This window comes from Perissodus microlepis, chromosome 1, assembly GCF_051167445.1.
Source record: "Perissodus microlepis isolate ML-2025 ecotype Zambia chromosome 1, ASM5116744v1, whole genome shotgun sequence".
NCBI lineage: Eukaryota > Metazoa > Chordata > Actinopteri > Cichliformes > Cichlidae > Perissodus > Perissodus microlepis.
Window position 1 is genome coordinate 14,675,564 of NC_140461.1, and position 26,150 is coordinate 14,701,713.

Genomic DNA, 26,150 nt, shown 5'->3' on the forward strand with positions numbered 1-26,150 from the left:
TTGAAGCATTTTGTGAATTAACATTAATTTACACAGTAATAAAACTACATATATTTAAATCTGACTTTCTTTTGCTTCCAGAATTGCATTAATTCTTGGTGGCATAAATTCAGTAAGGTGCTGGAAAGATGCTTCAAGCTTCAGATTAGATTATATCTACTTACTACAACAGTCACAGATATACAGACATTCCTATTTTCAATTATGTCCACAAAAAATATGAAAGTAACTGGCTTCTTGTTTTATAGTTTTGTCTTTTACCCGTAATCACAGCCACAATTGATGTCAAGATATAGTATACTGCTGCACGTATACTTTTTTTTCTGGAGGCAGAAGCAGTCAAACCAGCAACTCCTGTAAAAGTATAAAACACAAGACAATACAGTAATCAGCAGATAGACACAGCAGACTTTCAAACAAACCATACCCAGATTTAGAGATACTACATTTAAGCAGCCATAATTAAAATCCAGATATTCAATACCTGATGGTAATTTAGTTTGAGTGTTAAAATGGCATAAAACAGGTTTTACAACGTAAATGAGTAATATTTATAATGCTGTCCAAATGCCTTTTTAATTTTTTTTTATTTGTATGTAATTCAAATGTGACTAAATTAAGTTTGTAATGTGACTAAAAATGATAATGCTGTTTATTGAAAGTGATATTGATGAAGTGACGTCTTTTGTAAATATAGCTTTAGACAAATAAATGTGAGTTATAAAGGCTTCACAACTATTTTGTAATCACTACTTTTGTATATATTACATCCATTGAAAGTGTCAGTTCTTTTAAATCGCAAAAAAACAATTTTTAACATTTTCTTTTTATATATATATATCAGTGCATTTAGCGATATTGAGTTATGTGCTAGTGAGGCTCATGCAGACAATCACAGTATTCAAGATACTCTAAATAATCAGCAGTCACCACTGCGACTATTTTCATGAAACTGCCTTTGTAATTATAATTTTATGTTTTATTAGGACTTTGTGTATAGGACAGTACAGTACTATGCAAATGTGTTGAAAGTAAATAAGGGAAAATTTTTAATGAGCTTGAAAGTCAAGATTTATTTTTTTATTCTTCAGCACAACCTGAACTCTCATAGGGAGCTTTCTTGTAATTTCTTTAACTCAAAATAGTTTTCAGGAGTAGTTCTCCAGGCTTCTTGCTGGACATCACACAGGCCTTCTGTGGATGTTGGCGCCCGTTTATTCTGTTCTCTGTTCAGATGATCTCACACTGCCTCAATAATGTTGAGCTCTAGACTCTGGGGAGGCCAAGCCATGACAGACAGTTTTCCATTATGCGTTTTCCTATCCAGGTATGGTTTTACTGTACTGGCAGTGTGCTTGAAATCACATCATTAAAATTTCCATCAATTTTGACATCACTGGCTAAAAAGCAGCTGAAAACTGTGACAGAGCCTCCACCATGCTGCAGATACTGACTGTTGTACCTCTCTTCTTACCTCCTCCATACACATTGACACGATTTGAGACACAAAATATCAAATTTGAATTCATTCATTTCTCTTGCTTAAGAAAGGCAGCTTCTTGACATCCACCTTTCCACTGAGACTTTAGAAACTAGATAGCTCAGCTGAAGGGCCAGGACTGTTTCTCATATATATGTATATATATGTGTGTGTGTGTGTGTGTGTGTGTGTGTGTGTGTGTGTGTGTGTGTGTGTGTGTGTGTGTTATACAGTGTTTACGTGGCTGAGCAAACAAAAAAGCATTCCTCTGAAAATAGTACTGATCACTGGACTGAAAATGAGTGAAAAAGCCACCAATGTCTAAAGAAATCCTCCGAAAGCAGAGAGAACTACTGCTCAAGACCACTTTAAAATTACAAGCAAGTCTGGCTCCTTGGAAACTATATCTGAAAAATGAGATGTGGCTCAAGACGTCTGCACAGCACTTTAGATATCCAGAATATATCAGTTAATTTGGTGAGAAATGATCCACTATCTTACCTATTATCACAGAGGTCACAATAAGAGGAACAGTAATGAACTGAAGCATCTGCATGAGTATTTCTCCTGGAAAGCCGAGGTAGTTTTTTTCTACCTCTGTAAGAGTGTCGACACTCCTGATGATCAAGCCAACAGCAAGTCCTGCGTGAAAGTAATACATAAACAGCTCATGAATGTTTTGAAAATGAGTGAGTGCAGGAATAATACAAAAGCCATGCAAAAACACAACTTTAATATTTTTTTATGAAAGAGAAAAAAAGTTTATAATTTCATCTTATAAAAAAATCATATAGTGAAAAATGATCAAGGACATCTTTTTAAAAATGTCTTATTTGAAATTCGTCTTATTTACTTTGATTTAAAAAGAAAACGTGAATTTAAACACAACAAAACACTGACCAGTTAAAACAAAATATCACAATTTTATTTATTCTCAATAACAAAATAAACAACCTAATTTCTCAAACATGTACAGATGCCAAGTTAAAGATTAATCATTAACAAATATTATTTTGCTTTTGGATTAGTGTTTAATAAGCTATTGTACCATTTCTTCTAAATATAATTCGTGCTTGGGCTTGTCTTCCCCTTTTTTTCTCTTTCTCGCTCTCTGTCGTCTCTCAGGTAGAGAAGTGGGGCAGCCTTTTGGTTTGCCCACCCATTGGCAGGTTTTCCAGTCTTTTCTGCCAGATTGTTGCCTCTTCTGTGGCGGTAATCAGGCTCTCCATTAGAGGACATGGTGCCGGGGAACCAATGGGACCCAGTCAGGTTCAGCCTGAATTAGCCACATACGTTCTCGTGGGGGCCCACCACCTACAGGAGGAGCCATAGGGTTTTGTTGCTTTGTGGATTGAGCAGTGGTTGAAGTCAGATGCCCTCCCCCCCACTGGAGAGATTAAGTCTCCCAGCTGGATAGGAAATGGATTGGTGTCCATCCAAGAGAGCTGGAGGAGCTGGCTTTGGAGAGGAACCCAGACCTCAATGAGCAACAGAAAACAGATGGATAAGTGGACAGATGGGGGCAGGAGGACCATGAGAGAGGAGGCAGAAATCAGAGAAAGGGGAAAAATCTGAGAAAAACTGGAGAAAGTTGAATAGTGAAGCCAAAACAAGAGCCAAAAACGCAACAATACCATAGAATACAGAATATAAACCAAACACATTGCCAACATTTGTTTTTTTTGATTACAAACATTTACTTCTTTACTGACAAAAAGTACTAATGACTTATAATACTTATACATGACTTACATAATACAATTCATAATTGTTGGTTAAAAAGACACCTTGTAGGGGATGTGTGTTGTCATTTATCTGTTTCCTACATACTAGTTGAAGATGAATATTCTCCACTGAATTAACCTGCTGCTGATACACTGTGCTCAACAGGAGCAGAAGATTATATGACACTGTCCATTCCACTACTATAAAACTTTTTTAAAAGAATGAACCAGCCTTTGTTTTGTACATCTTGTTAGTGTTCAAGCTTTATTTACCAAATTTTACTCTTATTTTCTTATTTGTATTTTTAACCCATTTCTTCAACCTCCAATATTTTATTTAAGATAAAGATGATTATGCCTAGTAAACTGTAGATATGTCTGTAGTGTAGATCTGTTTTGGATTGTTATATTGTTGTTGTACTTCCGTGTATACTTCACAAATAAAGGAATAAAAAACATCCCATGTGTGTGGAGGATCTGTTCAGTGTCCATTCCTGTTGATAAAATCTGGGGTCACATAGATCAGGTCCAGTGGATGGTGCTGTTACACCCACAGTTATTTTGTGGCTAACTCTCAGCACTGCTAGCAGTTACCGTAGTTTGTTATAAGCATGTTACAAAACTGGAAAAAAAATCTCAAGGCACCCTTTAAACTCTGGGGGTGCAAATAATGATAATAATAATAATAATAATATATCAGAAATAGCAGTGCTAGGAGGCCCAGCTAACACAGTGAGGCTTGATTAGCCCAGCAACCAAAGGTGTAGGCAGCAAAAAGGCCTGTTTAGTTGTTGAGGTTACCTGTATAAACAATTTTCACCTTGTATTAGAAAATCGGTTTAATAAATTAATGTTGTTAAAGCACAAATATTAAAAATGACTTTGTGGTTGTTTTGTTAACTGTGTTCCACAAATCCTAATTAACTACCATATTGTTTTAAAGAAAGTTAGCTAGAGCATGTTAACAGTCTCAAATCAAGTGTAACTCACCGAGGACAACAGCCGCCAAACTCGCAAACATAAATTTGTTCTGGAAAACATAGTTGCAGCAGTTCCTCCAGTTTCTGCAAAAGTTTCTGACGTTAACCTCTTCCCGAGTTTCCTCCATTTTTGTTGAGCTCAACTAGCTAAAAGAAGGATTAGCAAACTATGAAAACGGTTGATCTAGTTTGTCCTTTAACGGCCGAAGAGCGTGATGCCTTTAGCTTTATGTTAATGTCGTTTTAAATAAGCAGTAAGTTGCATGAAAATAAGCAACCGGTGTATGTGTGCATATTTTTAAAAAGAAAAACACCTTTTGGTTTGACTGGTGTCTCTATACATATTGCTTCTATGTGCAATTTGGGACCATGAAAACTTTAATGAATTTATAATAAAATAAAATTAAAAATTAACTATTGTTACAACATAGAGATAAACACTTATTGTTATTATTTGTTTAGTTATTTTATTGAAATGGAGAAACTTTCACCACATCTGGCACACTAGCATTTTGTTGTTCTCCTTAAAAAAGAAGCCAAAGATGGAAGCTCCCATAAAAACTCTTTTAAATGAATATAACATGTGGCCTAACAAGGAAGAGATGTTCTTTGTTTTTAAACAAAAACAAAAATCTGTGAGAATAAAATAAGAGACTCAAATGATCCATAAAAATGTTTTTAGTGGGACAAAATTCATGCACACAACTGTGGAATTTCATTCATCTGTTTTATAAGATTTTTCTGCAAAACCAACAGGGGAAAAAAAGACATGATTATTCATATCATGCTTACAGATGAAACATCTGTACCAATCGTTGCATCAAAAAGGGGATACTGACAGCAGTAGCACAAACTGCGGGGCAAAATAATAAAAACAGAAACAATCTTCGGCCTAGATGATGGTGTTCAGAAGCATTTGGGAATACATTTTTCTGTGGAATCAGGTAATCTGATGCAAGCTGACAACATGGAGGGGAAAAAAGATGCATTTGTTTCTCTTAGCCACTTACATATGAAATCCCTAATTTTATTGTAATTATAAATAATTAAACTCATCTGAAAGATTAAATAAGATGATTTCTGAGCGATCATCATCTGAACCAGCCAGATGACATGTGCAAATAAAAACAAGAGTGAGTCTGCTACCCCCTATGTCCTGGAAAAATATCCCCATATCCTTAAAAATCAATCATCAGGGTTTTGTGAGTGACATAAAGGACAGAGAATATTGTTTTGTCTATTAGGGATGCTTAGGTAAGGTAGGAATCGAATTGTCCGCCTTAAACAGAGATTTGCTTTCTTCACTTCCTGAAAAGATTTTAGGATATGTGGTTTTTCCAGGACTTTTATGGCATCCACTACTACAATAACCAAAAAGAAAAACAACCAATAAAGAAAACACCAAACATTGCATGTACACATTGAAATAACAAGGCAAAATTGAAATTAAGCTGTAAAACTGATTTCAGTAAGACTAAAATGTGCTTTACAATGAGCAGAACATAAGAGTTAAAGCACTGGGGTGTGAGAATAAAGGGTTGGTTTCATTCACAAATTTCTCTCCATGTCAAACCAGGACTCAAAGTCATCAACTGAAATGGCAAAAATGTTATCTAGTGGACTATTACGGAAGACTGAGAGTAGTTAAGTTATTTTGGAAAATAGGAAAAAAAAAAAACCCTGAAAAGATAACAGAGATGCCCAGAATCCCTAAAAACACACAGGCAGACAGTGCTTCATATGATCCCATCAAAACCAAGGCCTGAACAAATTACATACACTGAGCAATTATTGTTTTCCACGTAATTATAAAAAGGTCTCCTTGTTTACTTAAATATTTCCACACCCACTTAGCAGTCGAGTGTTTTCTGTTCAAGTGGTCTGTGCAAATATTTAGTGGATATTTTGTTTTATTAAATCAAGTCTGCATTTAGAACTGAGAGAATAATGCCTGTAGAAATATTGCAATATCTTTAAAAAAAATTGTACCGATCTTATGTGCAACAAGTTAGATATCCATTCAACAATATGTACAGAGGCGCACTGTGTTTCTGTACATGTGCTACACAGTGACAGATCTGCCTCAATTAAGTCCGTAAACTGATGTCTGCTCACTGTTAACCCGCTGTTGGTATTTTACACAGAAGAGGGTGGCAACAGGACAACCACATCAAATATGTACAAGGAGAAATAGAAAGCTGCACAGCTAACAAAGATGCAGGACTCAATCCATGAAAAAAAACAAACCCAAAACAACACCTTTAGGTTTTCAATTACAATAACTTTAGCATATTTGATAAAGGCATTCAAAATTTTACCTCTAAACTTTGAATATTTTCCAAGTTACAGGTGCTTGAAAAACAGAGATAAAACAAATAATTTTGAACCTATTTCCCCACCATTTTTAGCCCTCACAATATATATCTACATTTTTCATTCATAGCATGAAGGCAAACATTTTGCTTACCCTTCATTTAAATACACTAAAGTCAATGCAATAAAAAGGACATGTGAGGGGGGTCGGAGGGGGTCAGGAGGGTCATTTTTTTGACTGATTTATGCTATTTTCCTAATAGAACATAGTTGATGTGACTGTTTCCCATTAGCAGCTCAGTTATGACAAATACCAAAATACCCCTTCCTCTCAGCATATTTTCTGACAATATTCAAATATCTATACATTCATTCAAAACTTTAAGACATAATTAAGACATAAAGATTTCATTCCAAGTAGGAGACCACAGAAAAATTTGTTCTTGATAAAATTTTAAAAAAGAAAGAAAGAAAGAAAGAAAGAATAAAAGAATAAAAGCAACAGCAGTGGTTGCAATGTTATTAAAAATACCCACTGGGCCTCTTCCCATTTGTGCAGTGTGTCGAGGGCATCTATGTGCTCCCTAGTTAACAAACTGCATGTGTGTCTATGCAATATTTACATTTACATGTGTTACGTGTCTCAGGGAACTGATTTTGGGAGAGCAGTGTGAGCAAGTTTGTATCCAGTCATGGTTGATTATCTGTCAGTAATTTTTTAAATGGAAGTATTCTAGCTCTCTGCAATTTTATTTTTAGCTTGATAAATTAGTACATATTTAATTTGGAAAAGATTGTGAAGGGCTGCAGTTCAGTTATTTTTCTGTTCAGAAATAAAACTGACAACGTTATTTTGCAGTCTCACTCTGTCTGATCACCTTTTCAATCTAGTGTTTTAAAGAGACATTCGACCTATGACTGAGTGAACTCTGGATCTGTAGTCACAGAGCATTAAAAATGCAGTGGAGCAGGCTTAGAAACGCCAGCTGTATCTGATATAGATGTTCAGACAATAACAGTCACTTTCCGCAGATAAATAACAGATAAATAGGGACTGCCTGGCACCATGACCACAAAAACATTGTTTCAGGAAGTAGCAGAGACTACATTGAACCTACAGTGACAAACACTAAGGTCAGTGGCTCCACATTTTCTGCTATGACCCAGGAGCAAACCAGTGTTGGATCTGAGCTATCCCACGCTGTATCTGGTTAATGTAGAAGTCTGCATTTCTGGAGAAGTCCTGACAGACCGAAGACTGGGCATCGCCCAAAGCACAGTAAAGGGCGGTGCCCCCCACACTGATAAAAACAGTAACCAGGCAAAGCAGGAAGAGAAGCAGGCAGGAGTCGCCACTGCCGACATCTACAGAGAAAGAGATACAGAGAGTTATAGAGATAAATACACAGGATTAATGTGTGCTGGAAATTTGCTGGAATTCGTCAACTATTTTAAACACTCTCACAATGGACTGCCACAGCTGGTGTAATTTAACCTGTCCAGTATTAGAAATGCAGCCACTGCTCTCTTACACTATTTCTGTGTTTATAGAGCGATACGAAACTTTAACCGTCAACAATAAAAGACAAAAAACATACCAGGCTCATAGTGGTCATCAGGAACTTTAAAGCGGACACGTCGTTTGGCAGTGGGTTTCTCAGGTCGAGGGTCTGAGCTAGAAGAAGCACTCACGTCGTCTACGCAGACCTTTCGCTTCTTTAATATGGAGACAAGGCCAGAGGCGGGTGATACCTGAGAAACATAAGAACAACCAGAAATGTTAGCCTGGGTAGACACATCAATCAGTATAAGCACAACTTATATTTACATCATTAAATCTTTTCATACTCTCAGACTGAGTCTTACAGAGCGTGCACCACACCAGCCATGTCCACCAGGTGGCAGCACACCACACAATCAGCAGTGCTGAGTTTTGAACCTCTTTGTCAGTGCTTCCTTGTGACAGAAGTTAAGCACATTAGAGCTTAGATGTTGCCAAATACAGTGCAAAAGCTGTTCAAATATAGATTACAGTGGCAAATTAATTTTCATCCAGCAGTTGTACTTATCGATGAGGTAATAATTATGTCATCCAAAAGGGTGTGGTTCATGTAGGTCAAATGTTACAATTCTGCCATGAATGATAAATGTCTCTTTTCATATCACCCCCACAGATAAGCAGTTTTTATTTTTATATGCATTATTTTTGGTGCTGGAACAAAAAGACATTGTATTAAATCAAACTAAAAAAAACATAACAAGGTGTTGCCCTCACTACTGCCTCTGTTTTTTCTTGGTGGAGAGTAGTTAAATGTCAAACTGGGTTTCACATCAACAAAATAAATCCATCATGGGTATCAGTAATGGTTAGGCAATGGCATTAGCTTTGTTTCAACATAGCAACATGCCTCTGATAATGGAGGGCCTAGAAGGGCAAACACAAACTGAGTCAATCCACACAGATGAGAATGTAAAATGTCCAGCAGACAAAATCTGTTTACAGCCTGGTGTTTCCACCTAATTTAACCTTTAATAACACTGAACACAGATGCATTTTTTAAATTCAGCCTTTAGGGAGAAGTTAAGTTGCTGATTTGAATGATAGGAATTACATGACAATAACATGCCTTTCTTTTCATCCTATTGGACTAACAGAGTGTCCAAAAATTATCCAATTTAAGTTAAATGCCAGCATTACATTTGTATATTACATAACCCAATGTACAAAGGCATCTGTATGTGTGCAATGCATCTGTACATTCTATCAAACTAAACTTGCTAGCATTAACTGATGCTTATAATACGCCACACTGTTTTCCAAATTTGCTCAGCGCTGGTTTCATCAAATCAAGATCTCAAAAAGCAGGGGGTGATTTGATGGTCGCCATGTCCATCTTTAATATACAGTCCATGCAAAGTCACTGAAGACATAAGGAAATAGTGAATCTACTAACAACATGTACTCACCTCCTCTACAGTGATGAGTTTTGCCATTGCATCCAAAGAGGGAGCTTCTCTAATGATGTCAGCTTGGTCTAGATCATAGTCCTCCTCCTCTTCCACTTCCTTCCTCTCTGCATGTGGTTCCGGCTGCTTCACGTGAGCCTCGTGAGGAAGGGTTACCTCGTGGTGCAGGGAGGCTTTAGTGCTCTCCTGCAGTAATAGGATACAGATATAACTTAAATGTCAATATACAGTTATGAAGCTGTAATCCATTTTGTTGCTCTGCTCTCTGGTGTAACACACTCTGCTGTAACACTGACTGAGGCCTATGAAAGCAGTGAAAACTGTTCCATTTGTTTTGTTTTTGAATACTATTGTCCCCATAAACAAAGACAAAGGAGGCTGCATTTGCATTAAAACAGGTTTTCATGTTTGATCTTATTTTAGAAAATACAGAAACTGAATTGGCCAACACAAAGTACCAAAAGCAATGCAAACTTCATCAACGGAAGAAAACAGGTACTGACTGGGCCTTTTAACAGTGATACATTTTAGCAACCAAACAAGGAACTCCTAGATAATATTAATAACAGATACTGACTGAACTGTGTAGTTCCTTTAACTGTTTCTTTAAATATATTTAATAAAAATATGTTAAAGCTAAATGAAGTGAGTCTTAAGTAGCCAAAATCATATATACCTGCGTCTCCACATGTAGCCTCTCCTGAGCTCGGGCATCCTGATACAGCTGTTGTATCTCCACCTCTGCCCTGCTGCACACAGTCTCTACTGGGAGAGTTTTCTGACTCACGGAGGACACCCCTTCCCTTTTCTTCTCTTCCCCTTCTTCCTCCTCTCCCTCATCTTCCATTTCCAAAGCCTCCGTTGCCTCTTCCACGTCACCCCCCTCTTCTTGCTCTTCTGCCTCTGTTTCCTGTGCTGGACCTAAATCTTGTCCCTGCTGCTCTGCAGGTTTGGACTGATCCAACTCTTCAGCTGTAGAGGGGTGCAGCCCGTTTCCTGAAATGGTGCATCCTGCCCCTCCTTCTGCCTCTCTTCCCTCTCTGTCGTTGCCTTGCTCATCAGTGAGCTGAGATCCATGGAAACCATTTCTCCCCTCTGACTCCATTGGTGGGTGTTCCCTGTCCTTGCCGGAGATCTCAGGGGAACTGAGACCATCAGTCAAATTAACGGAGGGCATGACTGAACAAGAGGTGTCTTCGGCTCTTTGCTCCATCCCTCCTTCAACCTGATGGTCTGCATCAGAGAACACAGTTTTAACAGAAATGAATAAAACCAGGCATCAGTAACCTTAAAACCAACTTAAGACCAACCCAAAGCCTCTAATAAACTAATATAAATACTCTTAAATAAGAATAGACTTTAAGTGTATACTGAAGTGGAAGCTCCTTGTATCTGACTTTTTACCTTAGAGTAATTGTTTCTTCAACAAGAATTCAACAACAGCTACACTAAACAGGTTTTCTTGATCTGATAACAACATTTTTATCCTTGCATTGTATCTCCTGTTTGAGTGTGTCACAATCGCAACTATGTCCAGTTTCTCTCTTTTCAATAGGATGATGTCAATACTTTGGAAATGACAGTTTTTAAATTTAAATTAATTCCTAGGACCTTTTGAAACACAGTAGAAGCAGAATAGAGATTTCTGCTTTTACAATTTAATCTGCTTTCAAAATGTTTGAGGAAGAAAAGAAATCCTAAAAATGGGAACACTTGTATGATAGAAACACTTGTATGTCACACACACACACACACACACACGCACACACACACACACGCACTTTTTGAAATTCACACAGTAAAAAGTTAAACTAGGCCAAACTTTACCCTAATGTCTTATTAATAACACAACAGTAAGTTAAGAATAATACTTTAAAGAGAATTTAAAGAGAGCCACTAGCAACATAACAGTGGTTATTCATATCATAGCTTAATACCAAACAGCATTCAAGTTAAATTATAACCATGCAGCTAATAGTCACTGACCTGACGTACATGAATGCAGAGCACCAACTTCTTCAAATTCAGCTCTCACGAAGTTCAGAGAAGCACACTATTTGAAACCGCATACACAAATTCTTATTAAAAAAATAATACATGTGTAATTTGTAACTTTATTTAACATTGTATTGTTGATCAATGTTACAAATTAAACACAGAACACGACAATGTGCGCCCTAAATACATAAAATGGATATTTCACTGATATCGCTCAGTCTGTGCAAAATACACACAATTTGCACATTCGCTACCTGTCACTGACACACATACCAAAAATTACAAATGTCTTACCTCAGCATCTCTACTCCTTGGTCTATTAAAAAAAAGGAGAGAAACAAAGATATACGGAGCACTGACGATTAGTTCTTGTTTTTAGTAAATGAAAAGGCAAAATATGGATGACCCTTCTCTACTCTCAGTCTAATATTAGCCTGGACACATTTCCCTTGCTATTACAACGTGTGTTAGTAATACTGCATGTTCTTCTGTGTGTGTGTGTGTGTGTGTGTGTGTGTGTGTGTGTGTGTGTGTGTGTGTGTGTGTGTGTGTGTGTGTGTGTGTGTGTGTGTGTGTGTGTGTGTTAAGCAGAGTGAAACCCTAGCAGTGTGATGGCTCAAATGTCTGAAAGTGCAGCAGCAGCAGCGGACAGGGGCCATATGTTTTATCTATCACTGCAGTGCACATCACACACTAACATATTCATGCTCATAGTGATTCAAGCAGACACGTACATACACAGTCATATAATGCAAAAGGCTGTGTGTCCTGCAAGCATTCTACTCTGAGTAAAAAAGGAAACAGCAAGAAGGGGTTTCATTTCTCTGGTGAGGGACACTTGCATGAGCCAATAGCACTGCAGGACATATTTTACACAGTCCTCCGCTAATAAAAAAAGAACTCAAACAAAACACACACTCATTATCACAGAGGCGCAGATGGTAATAATGTCTGCGCCTCTGATTTGGAATCAACTGATAATTGTATTGTGAATTGTACTGCGTGTACTGGCTGTGTTGTTATTGAGTTTTTGTGACATCATTGCATCGTCTAGACTTAGCTGACTAGATCAATCAGGGCTGATGTAGTTCTAAACAGAACACCTAGTTTAGATGACATCAAAGACGAAGCTAAAAATACAAATATCATGAAAAGAAGTGCATACTGACCGATTGTGTGTCTGGCAAATGTGTTTAAGACTGTCCAGATGTTGAGCTGCCAGGTCAGAGGGCGTCGTTTTAAACTGACTCTCTAAGATGGAAGAACACACAGAGATAGAGTTAGTACCAGCGTGTTACTAGCAATATATGCTACGTAAGAAAACAAATAAAAACGGGCTTATAACTCTAAATGTGACTTGATATTATGGTGACTGAATCTATATTAAATATGTATTACTGTATATGACTGAGGTTTCCTAAATTCCATGACAGTACAGACAATGCTCCTGCTCAGCTCAACCAGGACACATGTGTGCCTACTCTTCAGTGCTTAGGTTGAGGGCAACTAGACTTTTTTTAATGTTCATGAAAATGTTTTGCTTCCCTTTCAAGAACCTCCTTCACTTCTGTACAATCCACCATATTGTATTAAATATGCAGATAAGTGTACTTATACGTTAGAAAAGCTAAGTCTTTCGAAAAGTTTAAATGCTTTAGTGAAATGAGACATAGATTTAAATTTAAAAAGACGCCAATTTAAATTACAGCTCTCTTCCCATTTTTTTTTTTTAGATGAGTCTGCCTAAAGCACTGCTCAGAGGCATTACCAACATGGCTCCTGAGTGGCAAGACCTGTTCTTATGAGGACTTTAAATCATACTGTGAGGCTGTTTTAAGCATGCTTGTTGATGCATGCAGTGACAAACACAATATTCAGTAATACAGCAACCTTGCATGTCTCGATGTTCATTTTTAAATATTATGAGCACTACTTCATCACAGCTTCTTCCCTGATGCTTATGATTGAAGAAAGTGTTTATTACTAGCATGACACTACAGGTCAACAGGTGTGTGCATTGTGTGTGTTACCCCACTGCTGCTGAAGTGCATTCAGGTTATCCAATACTCTCTGGTGATAGTCTCTCTCTAGCTGGATGCACCATAACGCCCGCTGGTCTGAACACCACAGGTTAAGAAATGTAAAAAATAAGTAAATCAAAATGGCACACATGCACATCATCACACCACACTGGGAACGCTGAAAATTGCAGTAACTTTTAAACTCTTGTGGCTATCTGTTTGAAAACCATTAGAGTTGACAAAAGGGTATTTCTGAAGAAAAAAAAAAGGACGACAGAGAGACAGAGAGCGGAGGAAGGAGAGGAAGGCCACGAGAGACAGAGGGGGAACGCAGTGCACGATTCTGTCTCATGTTTATGGATATGAGCAGCGAAAACACAATCCTTCTTTGACGTGGCTCAATGCTTTCTCTCTCTCTCTTTCTAACTAACCCTCTATACATGCATGACATAGCTAAGCTGGCTTCCCTACTCTTTGACTCTTTCTGGTTTTCCCTCCCACTGTGTATCTTTCATCAGATTAAACCTCCAGTTCTTTCTCAGTCATGCTCTTCTGCCTTTCATCTTCCTCTTACTGTTTTACACTCAATCGTCATTGACTCCAAGTGCATTTTTGAGTTTTCTGTCGGTGAAGTATTCACTGTGTACATGAACTTATACAGTCCACGTCTTGAAAAACAGGCCAACTGTCTGCACAATGAACCACTACAATAATAAGCAACCATAATGAGCATTTTCAATGAGTATGCAAAAAAAAAGACAAGAAAATGAAGAAAACATAATTATAAAATACAGACTTGACACTCAAACAATCCTGAAATTAAACTGTAGTAATAGTAGAAGTTCCACTGCTGCAAAATTAGCAAAAAAGAAATTTAAGTGGTTTTTAATCAGGTTTGAATGATTCTGAATTCTGAATATGCTGTTTTATATCACAGCGACCATTGAAATTAAAGTCATTTCACAAATGCTTCAATAACTAGAAAAAAGCATAAAAATGGCTGACACGTGGCGAAACTTGCTTCTTTCTTCTTCTTTTTTAACTAAAAGTACTCTTCTTATCCCTCAAAAATCTTATGGCGTCATGCACTAGCGTAAAAATGATCAGCCAATTAGAATTAGAATTACAATGCTATAGTTTTTCTAACTCTATAGTATGTTTGTGCTTAGAAACTTGGATGCAGCACATTGACAGATAGAGCCTGGTCAGTGCTCTGTATACGGTTTCTTTGAAGAGGCACAAATACACAGCAATGGTAGCCCAGATGACAAGTTTTGTGAAGTTGGGAGGCTGGTAGAGATGCTATAACTTCATGAGTGGGAAATTTGACCCAAGTGGGTGTTCCCATTGAAAATTATGACTCAGAATTTGGGATTTCCCACTTCAAATGTGTGAGCTGCATGTGCAGCAGACTGAGGTCAATAAAAAATTATTACTAAATGAAAGACTGAAAGATGGTGAAAGACTTCCCATTTATTCATAAATAACTTGTAAAAACAATGCAAAAATGTAAACTAGTAAAAACTCATCTGTCCTTCTCTGAAAAGTATACTCTTCCAGCATTACATTACATTTTTCTTGTCATGTCATGAAAGGTGACTGAAGTTTAAAATTTGGAGCTAATCTTTCTTTGTGTTTATCTACCTCGTAAACCTTAAGGCTTTCTTTGAAAGCCAGCTCAGATTTAAGCACGATTTCACTCTGATTCCTCCACACTTCCTCTTTTCATTTTTGCCTCATTTAATCTGTCTCTTCCTTCCTTCTTACTGTTGAGTCACATCTGCCCGGACAAGCAGGCAAGAAGCACACAGGAGAAAAGTGTGAGAAACATTTTGCACAAGTCAAAATAAAATCTTGGCCACCCCATCAACACACCAACAGGACCACAAGGATACAATCTCCATGAAGGACAAAGGCCTCAGCAATCTGTAGAGAGAGAGATTACAGCTTTTAATAAAGTGCATGTCGAGGAAACGGGTTAAATTGGGGTTTAAAACCAGACTGAAACTAATCCTCACGTAGAGGGATTCCTCAACATGACACAAGTGTCAAAAATTTCCATATAGAAAACTAGAAAAAAAATTATACAAATATGTAATTTAGAAACACAATACAGTACAGAGCTGTCCTTCTACTGCAGCAATAAATTCTATAATCATTAACCATGCCAATGAAGAAAAACATATAATCTGCTCTTTGTGACACACAACAAAGTAAGCTGTTAGGTCAGTCACACAAGTGAGTGAAAATGAGAGAGAAAAGAAAAACAGCAAGGAAGAAAAAACGAGAGACCATGGTCGACACTCTACCTCTTTTCAGTGTCTCTTGTTCAGCTGATAACAGAACAGGAGAAGTGTGTAAGAGAAAGAGAGAGCGCGAGAGGAGGAGGAGGAAAGGAGGGCACAAAAAGCTCTCGCATTTCTAATGAAGTGTGGGGTGGTGACGACTCAGTGACCTTTTCTAGGTAACTGTGCCGGGATGGTTTAGATACAAGAGGAGTTTAAAGCTGTTTCCAGTCTCCTCTGCAAATAACCATCTGTTGCACCAAAAATACGGATCAATTTAAAATGGATTTATTTGTCCCAACATCAATTATGACTAATATATAACATATTCACTGACATAAATAATTAAAATATACTTCTCCTTAAGTTTTCATTGTTCTACTTTGTGACCAAACAAAGAGCGTTTAAAGATTATACATATACTGGACTGTCTAGAAATTACTCCAAGGATGTTTCTCTGTGGTTAACACACACACAGTCATCTTTAGACTTTGAGCCTCATTTTTTTCTCCTCATTGCTCGCTGCTTTCCTTTTCTGTTTGTTGTCCTACAATTCATATTTATGCTAATGACGCTGGTTTCAAAGCTGGCAGTCATTCATGACCCCAGCCTTTCTCTCCCTCCCTCATTTTTACACCACCAATGATGTAAATCTCCCACTACAGAGGCATGTTTGCTATGCCATTTCTCCATTTGTCCCTCCCCAACAAAGCCAGAGTATGTTCCCCTTTAGTAATTCTGTTGATCTGTCAGCAGGGCAACACAAAAACCAATAAAGTGGTGCATGACCATTGTGGCAACACCAGATATTGCTCTTTAGAATTATGGGATAGGGTAAAGGACTTAATGGAGTACTGCACTCTTCAAGCACCCTTTCAGTTTGCCAATCCAGTTTTATCTTAATCAGCAGCTAAAACTTTGAGCGGCTTTATAGTTTATAAATTGAACAAAGACAAATTTAAGATGTTTAAAATAGTAACTTCTATAATCATTTTCCCAGTGGGTGTTATTTTTGTAATGTAGACAAAAGGTGTGTGCTCATGAATGAAGTGACATTAAGTGTGAGCACGCCCATGAAAAGCCTAGGAACTTTTCCATAGCAAGTCCAAAGGGGTAGCGATGCCCTGATTGACCAACAAATGACCTGAATTTGCAGATTCTGAGCATTCTCAGACCTGACTGCTGATCGGCCAGTCAGCGTCACGTGTCCAATGGCATGCTAGTCCCTTTCATTTATGTGTGATTGTCGTGTACACACTCACAGTCATCTACTAACATGTTGTGGAAGCTCTTCACTGTAAGCGAAGACACAAAGTTCACCAAACTAAGGTGTAGGGCGACCACCACAATAACATTCGTACCAACAAACCTAATCAGACTAAAGAGGCTATCAAAGGAAAGCTATCCAAAGCTCAGAAACAGCCACAAGCCAGCAGCCTCAGTATGAGCAACAGATCAAAGCAGTAGTGATGAAAATGACAAAAACCGAGTTTATCACTTCACCAGATGCCCCGATATCTGGAGAAGTAAGAAATATACGGGTGATGTAAGTAGCTGATATTTGTTTTGCTATATAAATCTGTTGCGTCTGCTTTCGTTTGTTTTGTTCGTAGGAAGCAAAACAAATGGTCCCCAATTACTCACTGTGAATGGTTTTGACCTTTACCTGATCCATTCGTACACGGGCGTGATCAGTCTCAAACTTTGGACTATGTAACTAGCAGGGTAAAGGCCACTTAATGTTTGATCCACCTGCTTCTTCACTGCAACTGCCAAGAAGTGATGTCAAAAAAAGTTTGAGGCTCCAGTGAATGTGTGAACGCAGATGTAGACACCTGTTTGCCTGGAAGTAAAAATAGGCTGGGTGTGCCTTTTAGAGATATTTAATAATCAAACTGACAGAAATATTCAAACATTCACACACCCCCAGGAGCCGCATGTTCAATCATGCAGGTCTGTGAGGGAGCATCTATGAAGATAGAAACACTCAGGATTTGTGTGTTTATCTACTGTGCATGAAGCTTTTTAGTGTACTTAAATGCATACCTGAATTTTAGTTTGTGTGTCACTGAAGACACCCCTGCTTTAGTGTACAAAGTGCCACTGCAATTATGAGGTTGAGTGATTTATTAACAACTGTGAGAGCAAAAGTTTAGAGAGACTCGAATGAGAGAAAGCAACAAAGTATTTAAGAGCAGTGAGTTCAAATGAGACACAATCAGTGATGGTAAGTGGCAGTAGTGTTTGCAGTACCTGGTGAAGGGACTGTGGAAGGTGGCTGTCATCGCCTCTTTGTGCCAACTGCTCAAGGGACTCCAACAGAGCACAGCCTGGAATAGATCCTGAGGCACAGGCGGGAACTGAGAAACAAGTGGCCACTGGAGTGGAGGTAATGTATTCCTGATTTGATAATGAAGGTCCTGTGATGGAGGTGGAGTCTGTTCCAGTAGTTGTAATCCCCATGGTGAAGTTGAGGGGCTCTTGGGATGCACTCACAGCGGATGAGGCAGTGGAAGTGTTAAACTTTGCTAACTCAGTTAACGTAAATGTCTCTGTAGCTGAGGTGTTATATCCTGCATGTGAACCAGTAGACCCTCTAGCACCTTTTGGCCCACAGTTTAAGGCAGGCTCCGTGGATGAGGTAAGTTGTTCTGTAGTGAAGTTTGTATTTTTTGCTATTCTTTTAGGAGTTTCTGTGACACATGTAGGCTCAGTGCCTGAGGTTAATATTTGCGATGTACAATCCATCGGCCCCGTACTGAAAGCAGATCCATGTGTGCAGGTGATAGACGCCGTGAAGTAGGCACCTGATCCAGTTTTTGACATACGAGTGTCCATTTCAGCATCATTCTGGATCGATTCCACTGAACTGATGGGATATACGGTTTCTGGACTGCCCGCTGGAATGACTGGGGATGTAGGCTCTGGACTGGTTCCAGGACTAAAAGGATAAGGATTCTCCAACATGCTCCCTGTGGATGTAAATAAAGACATTAGCAAACAGGAAGAAAGATAAGAGGAAAACAGACAATTACTGAGTAACTGCAAATATGCCAGTGTGTAAAGAAATTTAAAATCAACACGTTCCTCCAGAGAAGCAAACTGATTATGAGTATATAACCACAGTCATATTTTAATCACTTCAGAAGACATTAAGTTCCTTGAGACTTACCCTAATGACTTCTTCCCTAATCCTAATCTTAATTCTAACTCTAAAGACAACCATATTATTATTATCTTATTAACTGAGTCTTCATCTTAAAATTTAATGATTGACATTATAGGAACTGTTATATCCTTACAAAGCAACTATATAAACAGACTGTTTCCCTACAATTTACATAATACAAATACATTATGGCAATATATTATCCCTGTTATTATTCCATCAGTGCATGAACACACCCACCCACACACACACAGTTGTAGATAAGTCAATGCTGGCTGCTAGCAGGCCTTAAGGCTTACAACCAATAAACACACAAATGTAAATATGGGAACTGTGCTAAGCTCACAGTTTTGCAGTGGCTTGCCGACACAGCTGTTTGTGTGTTTGCAGCATGTGTGTGTACGCCAATGCAGGAGTGAACAGGAGTGAACTTGTGAGCTATCAACTGGTGTTACTCTGTTTTGACACAGACAGTGGCAGAAACTTTAAGTGTGCTTATGCCTTACTCTCTATTTGGAAGAGGATCATCTATTCTCTAATGTTAAGGCCAAGGCACTGTCTACTACACTTCATAGTTCTTATTTCCTTTTGTTTAATGTGAGCCATTTGATTTATTTCACTTTACTGTATTCTACTACACTTTTCACACAAGTTTTGTATTTTATTTAATATTTTTACTTTTACTTGCCTTTAAATTTTCTATTTAATTGAACTCTTGTTGTGTAGTGTTACCCTTATTTCATGTTTTGTTTTATATATTATACTATTTTTTAACATTATTTATTTGATCTATTCTATTGTATTTAAGCAATTTTGGGATTCAATATTTTGGCTTCTACTTCTTTTGTCTTTCTCTTAACTTATTCCTCTACTCAGATACCCTCCTCAGGCAAAAGGCAGGCAAAAGACCTGCAACTGACAAATAAAGGCTATCTCATCATCATCATCATCGCTCTACATGCAGCCGCCCTCAATTAGATTTGTTCAGGTTCTCTTTCTTGAGTCACTTTTTCTAGTTACATGATCAATGACATCATCACCCCCAGACAGACTGACCTCAATCCAATATGCTGACCACTTAATGCATTACACAAAAGGCATTTAAACAGTAAGCCTGATCCTGAGCAGAACGCTGGATTCTTCTTGAATTGTTACGCAGTAATACTTCAAACACAGCCTCTACACATTAATATTACTGAGTGTTTAGTTAGCATTTGTGAAGAAGTGTTGCACACCTAGCATTTACATGCTGAGATTGTAGGCAGGAAAACATTTAACAAACTAGATTACACTTCTAATTAAATAACTACTTTTTATAATACTTAATTTGCGTGTCACACTGTAAACTGGAATTTTTTTTAATCAATTACGTGCATAACTTAAAAAAAAAAAACATTCCTGGATTGTTAACATGTTGGAATTTTTGTATTTTTTTCATTATTTGTTAAGTAGCTACTTTAAACAAACTGAAGGATATACTAGTGGCTGTGATTTGACCTTTTGGGAGTAGACACTGACTTACATTAGTGTGGCCAGGTTTTAAAGTTTAATAATAATTTTTAACAGTAAATAGAAAAAAAATCTGTAAAAATAGACTAATGACAGCAAAATCCCCCAAAAAAATATAAATAAAATGTATCCTCTTTGTTCTGATTTTTCATTTAGTCACTCCCTCTGCCTACAGTCTTGCTTCCAGCAGCAGCATGCTGCGTTACCAATTTTACTTGAGTGATGCCTCCACTGTGATGAATCCTGTTTAGACCTGAAGTGCCTTCCTGGTGAAGGCTGAGGACACTGTTCTCAGGAACAGAAATAAGATTCTGTGATTATGTGTGCAGCTCATTGAGTCTCCTACCAGTTTCTGAATATGAAGAGTCTGTCATGGGAGTGTCTGGAGACTGGCAGCGATTTAAACAGCTCGACTCCGCCGATTCCTCCTCGTCATCGTCTTCCTTCATCGCTTCATCAATATCATCTTCCTCTTCCTTCTCTTGGTTTCTTCCTATGCATCCCTCCTTTCCCAGTCCTATTTCCTCTTCCTTCCCATTGTTGTTAAGAGCGATTTTTTGGATGGAACCACATCTTCCCTCATCCCCATTTTGTGAAGGAGAGACACTTTGAGTTTGCGTGAGCGTGTTTGTCTCATTGAGGTTTCGGGTTTGAGCAGTGAGGGCTTCAGAGTTGGGTAGGTTATCACAGAGGTCCACCACGCCCCCCTGAATCTGTGACATTGCTCCACCCTCCCTCTCAAACTGATCTAAGAGGATAAAGATAAATCAAAAATCAGCTGAAATTCTTACACAAAACAACTGAATTCTGCACAGTATTAACCTCTACACTGGTTCATCACATCCAATTTGTTGAACTTGTTGGACAAGAAAAAAATTTAACATTCATCACCATGATCCATTGAGCTCCACCCAAACAATGCTTGACCTTTGAGTTTGAGGGCCAGTGCCACCTTTTGGAACAAGCCCTTCTTCAAGCCTGCAGAGATAAGGGAGACAAGACAGAGAATAGGCATAAAGTTAAAGACGCAGAGACCATGTTAAACTCCACTGACAGTGAAAGCGAGGAACGGCAAAGGGATAGACACAAACAAGTTTGTCATCATTCCCAAAGATTCAAACAAGCCATACGGCTTAAACAGGAATGCGTCAGATGCAACACTCCTGTGTACACCTACGTGTACGGTGGTAGATTAGATGAGTACAAACAAATACACTCATTTACATAGCGATTACATGATATGAGTTGGAAGACTGTTCCCTTTAAGAGACAAAAACCTGACAAAAAAGCTGAAAACTTCAATAGAGAAATAAAAATGTATCCTGCCACTGGGTGGCTTGAACTCAAGATCTCTTCCAGGGCCTGCTTCTCGTCCTGCTGAGGTAACAGACTTCATGTATCACTGGGTTTATAATGCTGACATCAGGAGCAGACTTAGGGTGCCTGTTAACAGCCTGACAAATTATTTTTGCCATGCAACAGATGAACAAAGACCTGGATAAATGCAGCTTAAAGTTGTTGTTTATATATTTTTTTTTTCAAAATGAATTAATGAAAAAGCTGGTAATACTAATGTGTGTTCGTAGAGAAGACGCATTGCTGTCCATTCACAATATGACATAATTTGGTTATTAAGCCATCCAAACAAATACAGCTGCATTTAATTCCTTCATTACAATAATCTGATCTACACCGCACACTTTGTAAGACACAGCCTCTAGGTCTCTATGTGGAAACTACAAATTTGTTTGTCTATGGTTCATTTATTGCCCTTGTGCTGTGACCAGTTTTGATCCACAACACGACATCTGGGTTTCAGCTATGAGAAAACTCTAGAAAGAAAAAATGCCCAACTAGGGATTTAAATGCTAAATTATTAGGATTAAGGTGTAAAAATCTCACAATCTGACGGTCCTTCAAATACCAATTAAAATTGGACAACAACTGAGACACCAAGCGCAGACTAGAAAAAGAGAATAGAAAAGACACAATAACATTTACACAAGAGCCGGAACAAATGGAATAAAGGATAAATATCCCAATCCCATAACATATTTCTCTGCAAATCAAGCTGCAGAGAAATCCAAAGAATAGTAACACTACAAATGGCCCAAAAGAATGACCCCTTTCTGACAGCGTTTTACAGATTTCTGGTTTATTGTTGTATGCACTTCTGAATCGATGTACAGTGGCAGGCGACTTAGTTTTACTAGCTTATGCATTTTTAGACTGGAACTAGACAAACAGGCATGTGTGACTCATATATTTGTTGTTACTTTGCCATGTTTTGACCACAAATAACAGTATTGTCTGCAAACAAAACAGCCTCTAATACTTGTTTCGTACCCTTCCTGTTTGGCATGTGTTTCAACTACAAGCTCAATACAACCAATCTCTGGATATTACCTATACTCTTTAATGTCAACATAAGAGGTCAGCATTCAAATACTGTGAGAAAACAACTCACACAGAGCAAAAGTACTGATAAATTGACATTATTAGATGATCTAGAGTCAGGAAGTGTGAATAAGGAGCAAAAACTGACTACGAGAGAAAAAGTCTGATAAAAAGCAAAAAGAAATTTTCAGCAAATTTTCTTATTATTTTCATATATATATATATAAAAAAAAATGGCTCCCCTTAAGGCATTACTGGATGGGCAGCAACTTTGCCTCTGGTCACCAACCAACATTTTTCACAATTTTTTGACTCAGCAGAAAGATAAAATCTCAAACCTCAACAAAATGGCTAATAAAAGCCTATCTCAGTGGAATAAGGCTGTCCTGGTTTCCTGCAGCACTAATTATTCTTCCTGTAATTCTGCATTACTCTGGCAAAGACCAAACATTTAGAGAGTTAAAAGGGAATGCGTGGATAGACACACCAAACATAACTCTGATTCCCGTCTTCCATGAAATTCCTCATGGACGTGTGTGTAAAATATGGTAACAAAGAAGAAGCATGAGTGAACCAATCAGCACCGCGATGTGCTTTCTACAGATAGAGGTGAAATCCTATGGGATGCTGCACCACCTTGTCTTTATGTTGCATCCGCTCTGTATATTTAATCAAGAAAAGAAACCTTCTGTATGGGAAACAAAGTGTGCTTTAATATCTCTAAAAATAATAAAACTCCTTAAAATCACACTGAGACACAAACAGCGCTGTTACATAATTGTTGAAAGCTCTGAATGTCCCTTTGGTATACAGCGTTAATGCCCATGTACGGTCTTAATGTTTTCATGCTTCAAACAAACATCTGAGGCATTAAAAGATAAAACAATCACCAACCTAGAGAGAAACATGGATAGCTGATGATGTTAAAAAAAAAAAAAAGAGTTGCCTTTTTTTAATCACTATCTGTTAATGCACCTCTCCCACTGAGTCATTTAGCCATAAAACCATCCATCCTCTCCTCCTTTGTTTGGGCCTTACTTCACAGGGGGACCATGAATTATGAAAGACAAACGGAAAAGGGAATTCAGCCAAAAGGACAAACACAAAGGTGTAAGAAGACACAGACCCTGTCCTGTGAAAGGACCACTGCAAAGACATGAGACCTGCAGCAGTGATAGAGACAGGGGAGGCAGATAGCCAATTATGTTGACCTATAGGTTTTGTATACAATGTAGCTAAATGCATCTAGTCACCAAAAGTTGGGGATTAGTGCTGGCCAGTTTTCCAGTGCAGGGCAGCAGTCTCTTTGACCTGCGACTGAAACACTTTAGGGACCAGCCCAGGCCACTGGATAGATTTTCAATGGAATTGTAATAATTTCCTTTCGTTCATTGGTTACCTGTTGGTTAATAATTTTAGAATGGACTTTAAGGCTTTTTTTAAGAAGGCCCGCTCCGAGCTTGTACAGAAGTATATTTCAGATCTTCTGACACTACACACCCCTCATCATAACCTCCATTCTGGCCATCCCACAATTTCGGCTGAGATCAACAAGGGTAATCGAGATTTTTCTGTTTGAACAACTATTCTTTACAAGAACCTCACTGTCATCTTTTAAATTGCTCTAAATGACATCTTTTTATAAGCAAGCTTTTCCCACTATGAGTTATCATTTTATCATTTTTAATTTCTTCATTATTCCTTTATTTGCTTTTAAACCTACTTGCTTTTTACCTATTATTCATTTGTAATTGCATCTATTTCCCCTTTAGGTTTGTGCTGCACATGTTTCCCTTTTATCTTTTCTTAAGTGTTTTATTTGTCGTTTGTTTCCTAGCTTGTCCTGTAAACCTTTTTATTTTTGAAGGTGCTAAATAAAGACAAAATGCTTATCAAGATGCAATTATTACTTAGTATTATTTCTAAATAGAAAGTTAAAAGTATTTCCATAGGTTTTTATGAATTGTTTGAAATATAAACAGCACAATAAAATAGTTCTAAATACAAAACTCTACATGTGTGTGTTTTGTTCCTTTTTTATTTTTTTAGATAAACTTTGGTCTGCAATGCATTTACTTTTTAAACGTATCGCATCCTATTGATCATTAGTTCGTTTATTTGTTTTTTAATACGTTTTCCTCGGATTACATGGGGGGAAAAGCAGGTCTGGGTCGCCTTAGCGATTTGTATATGTATATATGTGGCCCTATAGGTGAAAATGAGTTGGACGAGCCTGCTTTAACCAATGTGTTGTTAGCAGCTAACCTAATTAAACCTAGCTCGACAAGTTGGTTAATATTATACTCCCAGATATTTAAGCTAATGTTATCCAGGTAAGACGGAAAATAACGTGGAGCACATGAACTGCCAGCAGACAGGAACAGTCACTTCCCGTTTTGACGCGGACTTCGTAAAAATGAACTGATTAGCAATTGTAAGTTGGTTAATTAACCGAATATTAGATGGGTTCGATGACAGGCTAGCACACGTTAAATGTAAATTAGCTCGGTGGCAATGGTTACACTTGATTTGATGTTAACGTTACGCTTCATTGCGGGCTAGTGCCGCTTCGTCAAACTGCTCGAAAATGAGAACAGCTTATAACCAACTGTTTGTGTTAGACCCACAGACTGTTAATATGCAGTAACTAGTTAGACCCGTTTGCTATCGATACTTGGTGCTGAGGTGACAAATTGGTTTTCGTACATGTTGCTATTAAGCTAACGTCAGCTAGCGCAAGCAGAGTACATTAGATCACCTTTGAAACGCACACATACGTTTACGTTACATAAAGGAGCTTGTAAGCTAGCTTTTAAAATCAGCTGACATTAGAAACAGCGGTGGCACAGAAGAGAGACATGACACTTACGGCTGAAAAGGGTGGCCGAACGATAAAAACTAACATCTGACACCTTGCCGGAGATGTTGTGAAGACTGTCACCCACAGGCAGCAGCAGCCAGGGGTCGTTGCTAACGCTGTCATCGTCGGGCCTGTGCTGCATTGTCGCCATCTCGTGTCTTTTCATTGTTAGCACAGACAGCACAGTTCTATCCACTATCTTCTGCTCTTGTTTTCATCCACAGCTACCAGACTGCATCGAACTGTAGACTCGGTAATAAAATAAAATCTCTTGTACCTCGTCCTACACAATGAGAAAAATCCCCCTGAAATATCTGAAATAGCAGCTAACATTTTTATGTTATTGTGATAGATGAAAAAGTATGCGCACAAAAAGACTGACGCTTTTTGCCATAAAAAAACAAAACAAAACAATTTTAACTTCAATTCATGCTCATCAGTTGGGAA

General features: G+C 38.0%; 1 protein-coding gene across 2 annotated transcripts; it reads right to left on the reverse strand.

Moving 5' to 3' along the window:
• Positions 1-4,894: 4,894 nt before the first annotated feature.
• On the reverse strand, positions 4,895-25,972 carry cnsta (consortin, connexin sorting protein a). 2 transcript variants are annotated; one of them, XM_084931182.1, is made up of 13 exons: positions 25,713-25,972; positions 21,338-21,424; positions 20,793-21,194; positions 18,022-18,740; positions 15,379-15,409; positions 13,493-13,579; positions 12,632-12,713; positions 11,757-11,778; positions 11,460-11,517; positions 10,141-10,697; positions 9,465-9,650; positions 8,096-8,249; positions 4,895-7,862 (listed from the first exon to the last, which is right to left on the reverse strand). In XM_084931182.1, exons 1-13 carry the CDS (start codon positions 25,867-25,869, stop codon positions 7,654-7,656), a joined length of 2,751 nt encoding a protein of 916 aa, XP_084787308.1. In that variant the 5' UTR covers positions 25,870-25,972; the 3' UTR covers positions 4,895-7,653. The 2 variants fall into 2 exon arrangements, with proteins under 2 accessions (XP_084787308.1, XP_084787299.1); XM_084931173.1 differs by having other exon boundaries at positions 11,451-11,517; positions 25,713-25,968.
• Between the last annotated feature and the right edge of the window lie 178 nt (positions 25,973-26,150).